At 27.5% G+C, this 11,911-nt stretch overlaps 1 protein-coding gene across 1 annotated transcript; it reads right to left on the bottom strand.

Moving 5' to 3' along the window:
- Window positions 1-6,336: 6,336 nt before the first annotated feature.
- On the bottom strand, window positions 6,337-9,993 carry LOC109817181 (uncharacterized). Its single transcript, XM_020382394.3, has 4 exons — window positions 9,732-9,993; window positions 8,828-9,014; window positions 6,958-7,051; window positions 6,337-6,750 (listed from the first exon to the last, which is right to left on the bottom strand). Exons 1-4 carry the CDS (start codon window positions 9,965-9,967, stop codon window positions 6,452-6,454), a joined length of 816 nt encoding a protein of 271 aa, XP_020237983.1. The 5' UTR covers window positions 9,968-9,993; the 3' UTR covers window positions 6,337-6,451.
- Window positions 9,994-11,911: the final 1,918 nt, after the last annotated feature.

The raw sequence follows: 11,911 nt of genomic DNA, 5'->3' as shown, positions 1-11,911 counted from the left end.
CTTTGATTTTCATTTCTCAAAAATCTAAAGTGATTGTTTTTGGTTCCAAATAATCTATTTAAGATTGATAAATGACATTTGTTTAAAAAATCTATAAAAAAAATTTGTCAAGTGTTCACATGGTAATACAAACAATTGTCAATATCATTCAGAATAACTATTTAACTTTTTGATAAATATATAAGTGATTAAAAATAATCATATAATGCTAGAGACAAAAAAATAGTAACTTCAAGTTTTTGTTCATAGATGATATTTTTAACAATTAAGGACTAATCTACATTCATAAAATGTGTCTTTTATTAATTAAATATTATTTTAACATATACAAAAATTGAATTTAAAATATTAATATTTTAAGCCAAATCTTATAATCACTGAATCAAGAAATTTAGATATTAATTCCAAATTTTAGAAATTGAAAACAAAATTAAAGATAAATTCAAATTTTAAATATTTTATAGATAAAAACATATTTAAACATAAATTATATTAAAGTATGACTCAAATATAAATTAACCTGTAAAGCCTCAAATCTTCTTTACGTGGCTGTTGTAATCAAGAATAACACTAGAAAATATTCATTATGCAGGAAAGACTTCCTGCTAGACTTCCAATTTTTGTGCTTTTCTTTAGTTCTGAAAGGGAAATAGACATTGTTCTAAGTTGCAACTTAGATTCCATTCTCATTCTGATGTGAACATTAGATCACCCGACACAGGCTACATTAACTACTACTAAATTGACGCGCACACACAACACATCTTCCACCACAAATATCAATGTACACATGTTGCTGCTCTGTCACTTAATCACTTTCCCTCTAGAAAACTCGATCGCTTTTTGTTTCTTCTCGGTGCCATAATAGAAAATGGACTACTGTGGACAGAAGAATAGCCACACAAATAATAAACCTTGCTGAGGGAAATTTTGTCTCACACACAAATAACGTTGAAGCCGCAGAGAAACGAAAACGCATAAAATTTCATGGTTTTGCAATTGCCTGCACGACATAACAACAAAGGGTCGTTGTCCAAATATGGTGACACGACACTTGGAATGGAAAAATCCACTGTTTGGTTACCATCGTGAGTGGTGACATAAATTTCCTCCAATTGCTTCGACAATGGGGCATTGCTCTCTCACCATTGGTTCATTGCAGAATTGAGGCTTTGATATGTTTCGTCCATGTGTGCAATAGTATTAATTGTTGGTTTATCAGTTGTCACTGCCTTTGCAGTGTTTTCTCTTCATTCGGACTTTCAATTCAGCTCACAGAGAAAATGACTGCAGGAATTGTCTGTAATCAAGCAACATATGTGCTGGCACCATGCAGAATTAGGAAAGCATTTTAATTTTTTAATCCTACACAAGAAAGGAATCTTAGAATATTTATGCATACTTGTAGCCCATAAATTGTTATGGATGATATATAATAATTGTCGTATTAAAAAACATTATATATAAATGATATTTTAATTTTTTATATAATATTAATTGTTTTCTATTTATACCTTAATATATAATATCTTTTAGAATGTTGGTTGTTTTGCATATATAATTTCTAATAAGAAGATTAATAAAATTATTATTTCTTTTTATATATTTATAATTTATTTTTGCCATTGTAACAAAATTTAAGATGAGATTTAGTATAAGTCCAAAGAGAGTTTTTCTTTTTTGGTGAAGTCTTGAGAGAGTATTATATGATTTTGAGTTTACATTTCACTAATATTTTAGCCTGCATAAATATACAGACATATTTCTTATATAATTAAATTTTATAATAATAAAAATTATATTATATAGACTATATTTAAAATTAGCATATATAAATAATTTTAAATACATAATTATATTTTAAATTTATGATAAATAATTTATATTGTAAAAAAATTGTTTTTATTTATATATAATTTATTTTAAAATATTAATATTTAATTTATAAATAATTATGATAAATAATAAATTGAATTAGATAAAAAGTTTTAAAAATCTCTACAAACTTTCTCATCTAAAAAAATCTCTAAAAATACTCGTATAAGATAGAAATTAATATTTAATATATAAAAATGGATTACTATTGTTTTACTTTTGAGTTTTGAATGCTAGCTTGCAAGATTTCAAAAACTATTTTCACGAATATGACTTTTGGAATCAATTTTTGCCTGCCGTGTACGATTTACAAACACAAAAATTTAGAGTGATTCACGAAATTAAACACTTTCATACAAAAAAATAATAAAAATATATTTTTTTACACCATAATAATGAAATATATTTTAAAAAACATATTATTGATATGAGACTGTTCTGACTTGGTCAACTTATATACCGACCAAACTAGCAAATTAAGTTATGCGACATGGCCAAACAAAGTAGAACTCGTTTAATCAGACTAACAAGTTCCGTGACGTGAGCGGTAGCCAAATGTCAAGTTCAAAGCCCACATGGGAGCTTGGTATCACGTTTGGGCCTCCGCACTGGGCTATCAATTGGGTTTCTAACACACACAAAAAAATTGAGGCGGATGATATATACACCTCCTATCATTTATAAATACACTTTCAATTTTTTTTAAATAAAATTTTTAAAATATTCTTCTAACTAAATTCTTATTTTAAGTTTTATTTTTAAACTTGTTTTTTATTCACCCCTTCTTTCATCATTTTTCTTCTTCTTTCTTCTTCTTTTTTTCATTCTCATTTTTCATAACTCTAGTTATTCTTTGAAGATTTTATTCTTTTTCGTTTTTTATTTTTGATTTTTCTTCATTTACAATCAATATAATCATATCTTATATTTTTATATTTAAAATTCTATTCTTTCTTAAACCCTAATTTTTCATTCAATCTTCATTATTCTCTACATTCAATACAAGGTACAAATTAATATATTGAATTACATTCTATATTTATAATTTTTTTAACTTATTTAATATTACTTATGGACAACAGGAACATATAATTAACCTACCTCGATCGGAGACGACAGTGGTGGATAACAGAGATAAAGAAACACGTAAGTTAAATTTGTCATACTTCCAGAAAATAAGATTCGAAATGTTAATTTAAGCATTCCGGAAAGTACTTTCCGGAATAGTAAAATTATTGTTCCGGAGAGTTGGAAGTGTATTTCTTATATAATTCTGGAAAGAACTTTACAGAACAGTAACTTTATTATTCTGGAAAGTACTTTCCAAAATTATGTAACAAAACATTTCCGGAAAATACTTTCCAGAATAAGAATTTTCTATTATGAAAATTATTTTCTGGAACAAAAATTTTATTATTCCGGAAAGTACTTTTCGGAACAAAAAATTTACTATTCTAGAAAGTACTTTCCGGAACAAAAAAAAAGAAGAAGATATGCAAAAATTAAAAAGGGTAGAAGAGGACGTAGAGAGGTCGGAGAAGAAAGTGACGAAGAAGGGAGGTGCCCGAAAAAAAAAAAAGAAGAAGGGAGGTGTGAGGAAAAGAAAGAACAAGAAAAGTACAAATCTGAAAATTATAAGTTCCAAAACATATTAAGAATTTAATATATTTTTTATATAAAAAAAAGTGTATTTATATAAAAATGGATAGACGCAGTTGGGCTTGTTCAATTCGGCAGCTGTTAGCTTTGTTCATTGTTGCCTTCGGGCCTTATAGTTATACCTAAAAGGTCATAATCTGTTCCTTTCTAAGGCTGTGATCATTTGACTGTTGTGAATTTACTTTAAAATTCACCTTGTAACGTCTCTTTGGAATCAATGTTCAATGAGAATTATGAAGTTATTCAACAGTTGTTCTTTCAATTTCTAGTTTTTTTCTCCTTAGTTAATGTTAGTTCGTAATAATTTGGTGCTTTTTCATTGATTCACAATACCTCCTTAAAATGAAAAAGAAAATATGTATTGTTTGGATGTATAGCGAAAATTAAGTGTCCAAACAAGCATAACCCTTGTTTAAATTCAGAGACTAATACGAAGAGTCTTCCAAGTTTTTAACACCCTTTTTTTTTCTAAATATGAATTATAGTTATTTAATTACTTATTTTTTAAAAATTATAAGAAATTATTTAAATTAAATAGCCTATAATATCAAAATAATTGAAGATAAAGAAAAGATAAGTCTATTTATTACACATACATATGATTACAAGTAATAACTCCTAGCATTCTTACCAACTACCTAGGAAAAAAAATGAAATATATGTATTACTAAAGAACTTTATCCTTTAAAGGTAACGATATTATTTTGTATATCCATTATTCACCGCAATCAAGAAAAAAATGATATGTACAAATATGGTGAAAAGGTCAATATCGGGTGAATCCATCTATTTAATAAATTTATAATTATATTTTTAAAAAAAAAAATACAAAAGGAGTGTGAACATATATCATATAAGTCAAATAAATAAATTCTTATATATATATTAATTACAAATTTTAATTCTACTTCATGGAGAGATTTTAATTATAGATTTGTAATGACTAATCAATTAAATGTGTTTTACCATGATTTTGATAATACAAGAATATCTCACCAATCAAATATATACTTATTTAAATCCTCAAAGTTAAATCTCTAACTATGAATGAATTCAAATTTTTACTACTCATACTCACACATGATCATATTAGTTAATAAGTATTATTATAATAACTTATTAATCATAATAAATTTAAAAATAATATTTATTACTATATTAATCATCATTATTATTATTAAACTATATATATATACCCACTTTTCTGATTCAGAATAAGTTACATAAAATAATTATAACTATGATTAAAACCATAATAAAATATACAAATAACTAATAATATTATGATATTAAAAAATATATAATTAAACATGGCATCATTTTATATAATTGGAAGTAAAATTTTCAATAAAATATTTAAAAATAAGAATTAACATTTTAAAATGAATTAAGTAATATACAAATAATGCATATACAATGTTAAAAAAATAAAAATAATTAACTAATATATCAATATTAACTAGGTAATTTAAAATAAATAAATAAATAAGATGACATTAGGAATACCTCATCAAATAATTATAGTTATATTTATATTTATATTATTATTATTATTATTATTATTATTTAAAACATAATAGATGTCTCCTCCCCTAACTTAATATTTGGTATAAAATTCACTTCATTTCTTATCGTAATATATTGGTATACTACTTTTACACCCCTTTCTCTCTTTTTCTTACATGAGTAGTAAAACAAACTGAATGAATAAGTAATGTGAAGGAAAGGTACAAGGATCACTAACATTTATAGAACTTAATGCGTGATACAATTTTTCTTTTTTAAGATTCATAAATTTTTCTAACATTCATCTTATCCTTACATTATTATCTAATCTCTTCCACTGTTTACTTACCTTATCGATTAAAATATTTCTCGCACATGTTAATCTCAATTTTTCATTCGCACATATAATATGCTTGTCTTTTTTCTTATCATTCATTTTTTTTATCAAATATATATATATATATATATATATATATATATATATATATATATATATATATTAAAACCCAACAATAAAATAAAATTTAATAGAATATTAATATTACTACTTTTAAAAAAAATTATCATCCCATAATATAATGAACTCATCTAAAAAAAACATCTTATTTACGTAGAGCAAAAAAAATTATAACTAATAATTTAGTATATTATAAAATTTAGACCAAAGGAAGTGTTTGCTACTTATGGTATTTAGTAGATGTAATGTTATATATAAAATAATTTCATTTCATCTCCATTTTCCTCTTCTTTTGAGCAACCAATTTGCCAGTTTTTTCTTACAACCAAAGACTACACTGTACTTTATAAAGTGTGCCCCCAAAGATCCTTTTCTTTTACCCAACATTGATAGATTGGTTGACAACACATCTAGAAATATTGTCATTTATGGATACATATTGGGGATGCAATCGAATCTTCATGCTATATGGCTTTCGAATGGCGTTGCATTAAGATCCTTGATCATATAAACTCGAAAAAGTAAATTTGTTACATGGGCAAAACTTAAATGTAATTGTTAGAGTGTTGTTCTGCCATATAATTAGAGTTTACACTTGAGAACTAATTTTAACATTTAACACAAATACTTATTACGCAGATCATTGAGATAGTATTCCAATTTCATTAAAAAAAAAACAACATAAAAAACAGCTAAGAATCTTCATATACATTTTGTCTAACAAGTATATAATGCCAAAACATGGTTCTATACGGCACAAACTATTATGCAGATTGTTTAAATCAAATGCCAAACAAGTAAATTACTTATCCATGCTTTTAGAACAGAACAAAAACAGGTAAGGCACAAATTATTTCATAAGTGCATTTCATGTTTTGTACATAATTTTATTCAAGCAAAAGATAAAACATTTATCATAGAGAGTTCATTAAACTGTAATTTGTGCCTAGAAGTTTAAGCTCGCTTCAGCATTATCACCATGACCACCAACACAGCCAACCCCATAAAAGTTCCTCCCATAGTGATAGGATCTATGAAGTTTGCATTGGTATTTCCTCTAGCATCGATTCCCACAGAAGATGTCTCACCAGTTAAGAAGCCAAAAATATTCTGAAAGTAATTTGACACGCTGCTTACCATTTCAGCTACGGTGAACTTCACATTCTGGAGAATATTCAGGGAATCAATAAAACCATACACTGAATCAGAATAAGGTGAATCTCCCACTTTTTGGTCCTCTACTGCAAAACCAGCTGTTACATCACAGATTGCTTTAATTAACATCCAAAAAAATTCCATATTAGAAGAGTGTTGTAATGTTTCTTTTACAATCACAACAACAAAATTCAACTTATAACGTTGTGTATACTATTTCAATTTCTCACTAGTGGGACGGCCCTAATGATTCAAACTGCTGTAATGATTGAAATAGAAAAAACAGACCCTGAAACCATAATTACCTGTCTGCTGAGATTGGAAGAAATCTTGTAGCGCAGGATTTTGCACGATTGCATTCCATATATTCGGGTCACAAGCAATAGAAGCCACCACACTCTGGTTATTAAGCCCAAAAATAAGTTACTTCTATTAATTCAATCAATGAAGTCCAACAAAGATTAATATGTTTAGATCTTACACAAATTAAAGCATATATGCTTTACAAATATATACCTTAAGCTATACATTCACCTTCGATAATAAATAATAAAATTTGAGTTGTATTCAATAATAAAACATAAAGAGTCTACTTCATAAATATGATTAACCTTAATATAAACCTTAGTAATATACTTTTAGCATATTGTAAAAGTAAAACTTAAATTTTAATTGAAGATGAACATAAAAAATATACAAGTACTGTGATAAGTGTCTAATTAGTTTAATAAAATATAAATTTGAGACACTTATCTAGCACAATTTTTGTATATATTAATATAATTTTGGCCAATATACTTAGAATCAAAGAGGGACTCTTAATTTACGTTATTACAGGGAGTGATGAGTCTTTTGATCAGATTCTCTTTTTATTTTGTAGTTTTTGAAGTCTGGAGGCAAACGGCTCAGCCCTTCTAAAGGGCTGAGTGCTTTCAAGCAAGAGAGCTTAGCAAGTGCAACAGAGGAGAGGCGCTCAGCCATTCTAAAGCGCTGAGCTGTTTTGGCCCTGGAAGAATGAGTGTTCTCTGCCTCCTAGGCGCTCAGAGAATCTGAAGCGCCCAGTCCCTTTTGCTTGCTTAATAATGAAGAATCATCCCAGGCGCTCAGCAGATTAGAAGGGCTCAGCCCTTTGGATTACTTCACGATATAGAATTCTTCAAACTGCTCAGTCATTTTGAGGTGCTGAGCGATTCCTTCTCTTTCTTACTCACTCTGTTTTGATTCCAGCAACTATAAAAGGGCAGAGGAGAGAGAAAATAAGGGATAGAAACTGCACGAGAGAAGAACAGAGCGGAGAAAAGGATACAGAGCATCTTGGAACTTGTGGGAACACAATTCTTCGGATGATCTTTTTCTTCTACCTTCCTTCTTGTTATTTTGTGCTTTCTTCTTCTATGAAGAGCTAAAGCTCTTGGGTTGGGATTGATGTAATCATCGAACTCCTTTGTATTCCTCTTTGATTCATATAGATATATCTCATCTATTACTCAATGTTAGTGATTTGTATTCTGTTCTTAATACTTTGATAAATTGATCATTTATCTTTGATCTCAGATTTAGAATTTGGTTGGAAAACTTTTTCTGAATCTAGACTTGGAACAAATCACCTATTAGTTTTGAAAGTCAGGAATGATTTTGGAATTAATAGTTATAATAAGTTCTGACTCTTAATGCGGCTGAATGAAGTGAGGAATCATTCATTGAGTTAAATATCTTAAAATTTCTTATGCCAAGAATTGGGTCTAAATGGATATAGAAAACTCAATGGCAATGAGTAATGGAATCATTTGAAAGAATCAATAGGAATGCATAGGAGGGAGATTGATGAAATCTAATCCCAACTGCTTCTCATATCTGTTTTTCTTACATTTAACTTAATTTTAGTTACTTAAATTTTAAGCACCGATTACATCAAATATCTAACATGTGTGAATATCCAAGCTTTGAATTTAGAAGTAACAATTAGTATAATAGAAATCAAAATTTACTTGACAAGTCCCTGAAAATCGACAACTTTTTTACTATACTACAAAGACTTGGGTGCGCTTGCTCAGAAAACCAACAAGTTTCTTAACAATGTACAAGTCCTGTATCTAAGGTTTTTTTGCACGGTAAACCTCTCTGTATCAAATTTGATTTCTGCAAATAAAATGAATATATTGAAGCACTGGTTACCTGGGCCTCTGGACTTTCACTAAGCAATTGAAAAGCATGTAAAGCAGGGTTTGTAGCTGAAGGATTTGAGATAGCCTCAGTGACACAAGATTTGTTGTCCAACTCTGAACGAGAAGATGACATAACTGAGACTTGACTACCCAGAGAAGAAGCGTCGCATTCGGCACAATTTGAAGATAGGTATATCCTAAAATATGATAAATCGATCGTAATGTGCCAGTGTTAGCAGAGATAGAAGTTTCATTAGAAATAAGTACAAGATAATACATAACAACTAGCATAACACGTGATATCTGTTGGAACATATATTCGAAACTTTGTTATTTATTTCTAGATAGGTTTATAACAATTTCGAATATTTCATATCAATGAAGAAAAATTTACATTGCATATCATATATCCGAGGAAAGACCTATCCCTCAGAAAAGAATAGTATAACACAATTGCTCCACCAGGTTTTTACTTTGTCTTTCGTTTTCAAATGTTTGAATAAGAAACAATAAATAATAAATAAAAAATTATTTATTTTGATATTTTACTTTTAGTTTGAATCAAACCATTTTCATAAAGTAATATAATTTATTTTTTAAAATAATTTAATTTTTTTTTTATAAAGATAGGAATATTACAAAAATGGTCTCAATGAGAATTTAACCTAGGTCCTTATTTATTTTTTAACCGATTCACTTCAACTAATTTTATAATATTATATATATAGCAAATCACTTAAATATTTTAAAATTATTATACTAATTATTTCTAAAATATTATATTATTTTTTTTAAAATATTAAGATTAGTCTAGTAATTGAAAATGCCTAAATAGAAATATGAGGTCAGGTTCAAATTGCGATCATCTTTGTAATTTTTTTCTATTTTCAACAAAATAAAGAGTGAGATCATACTTATGAATAGCATGTTTGAGTTCGGTTGTGGCTTCCTTTGCCTCCTGAATGCTAGGGACGCCCCCCAACACCGCCCTCGGCGCAGCCTCCTCCACTTCGCCGCCGTCGGCCACTTCCCAGTCGTCCACGTCCCATGACGCCGCTGTGTGCAGCGAAGGACCGTGAACGGACGGCACGCCCCTGATCCTGGCGGCGGCGAACTTGGCGACCGTCCTCATGGCTCCTCCGCCACCCATGTCAAGAAATGAAGTGAAGAAGCAAAAGGGTTAGTTTAGGTATTTAAATACGAAGTGGGTCCCGCAACGGAACGAAAGAGCGTCTCATAATTACAGTGCTACGGCTACCTGTTAACATTCTGCAATTTCCCATTCATCTTCCCTTTTTGTCCTTAACCTACCAAATAAATGTTATCTTCCCATGCATGTGCACCAGGAACTACAAGGGTCAATTATAATATTATATTTTAATTTTTAAATATAATATTATAAGTCAGGCTTAATTGTATGTTTAATTCTTATAAATGGTTTATGTAATTTTAAGTTATTTTATTTTTTAAATTGAGTAAATTTAATTATTTTATTAACTTTATCTTATCTACGCCCTCAAAATATCATAAAAATATGAAATATTGTGATGAATTTGATAAATATGAAATATAATCTTAAAAGTTTGTGAGTCAAATTTTAGTAAAACTTAACAAAATAATAAAAGATTTGTTTTTTTTACTCATAAAATAAAGGATATTTTTTTAAAATGTGATATTGGGATTTAAAGTTGAAAAATTACTATTACTTAATGAAATTTAAAGTTTTGATTGATGGGTTATAAATAAATTGTTTAAATGATTTAGTTGGCTTAAATTATGAAGATCGAGTAAAATATGATAATTTAAGGGTTTTAAGTAGAGAAAAAAAAATCAAATGTGAAATTAAATTTGTTTAATTTTGAAAAAGAAAAGGTAATTTATTTTAAAATAGTTGAGGAATTGAAATAAAAAAGATTAAATAAAGAAATTAAAGTACGGAGGGAAATTAAGATAGTCAAAAATATTCCTATCAATACCATAATTCAAGAAAGAAAAAAAGTTGTTCACTCAAATAATTTGACATTTATACTTCTTAACTAAAGATTCTGTGTATATGAAATATAACTAAAAATACCACTTTATTTTTATAAAAATTAATCAAATAAAAAGAAGTTATATCTTTTAATAATATATATATATATATATATATATATATATATATATATATATATATATCCAAGTTGATTGACAAAATATTTATTTTTTATGCATAACAATATTATTTTGGCCTATGAAATCGGCATTAGTAACTGTTAGCAAGGGTTGATATGCTCTAGTTTTTTGTTTAAACAAATTGTTACTATATTGCTATATGGCACAACATATGCACATTTATATGAAATCGGCGTCAGTAACTGTTGTCATGTTTAATTCACAAAAAAATACTTACAAAACCCAAATCTATATAATAATATTTAATTTAAAAAAAAATTAAAAAAAATGTTTGGATGTATATTGTGGAGTGTGTTTCCAACCATATAAAATTTTTCAAACTTTTCGATGTATTATTAATTAATAATATTTTATATACACTATTTATTTGACTCATTTAATTGTGTCATCATAAGAATGGAATAAAAGAAAAAAAATAATTTGACAAAATATTTATGAAAATAAATAATAGACATTAGTTGTTAATTAAAATTTGTTTATTATAATAATACATGAATATATATTTCTACCGAGAACATTTTTCTTTATGACTCTTGTAATGTATTATTCTTTTTCTTCTTGCATGCTCCCAAACAAGAATACACCACATAAATTACTCTAAGGCTATGAACATCTAACATGCAAAATCAATTATCAAAAACATGCAAAAAAAAATAGTTAACTCATTTACAAATAATAAGAATGTAACCAATATTTAATGTTAATGGTGTTGGTCACAACTACTAATACAATTCAAAGCAACATCTATGGACATTTTATGACATCTTACAACACAAGTAACAATACAATTAGATTAAAAAAAAAATTGATTTCCACAACAACAAAGCATTCTAAGGCACATTTGTAGATACACTTGAGTGTTCCAAACACATTGTTTAGTTCAATTTGTGAAGATGGAGAATTTACATAAGCTTGAGCAAAT

This window comes from Cajanus cajan, chromosome 10 (assembly GCF_000230855.2).
Source record: "Cajanus cajan strain Asha chromosome 10, NIPB_CcT2T_4, whole genome shotgun sequence".
In the NCBI taxonomy this organism is placed as follows: domain Eukaryota; kingdom Viridiplantae; phylum Streptophyta; class Magnoliopsida; order Fabales; family Fabaceae; genus Cajanus; species Cajanus cajan.
This window is presented reverse-complemented; position numbering and strand designations above follow the sequence as displayed.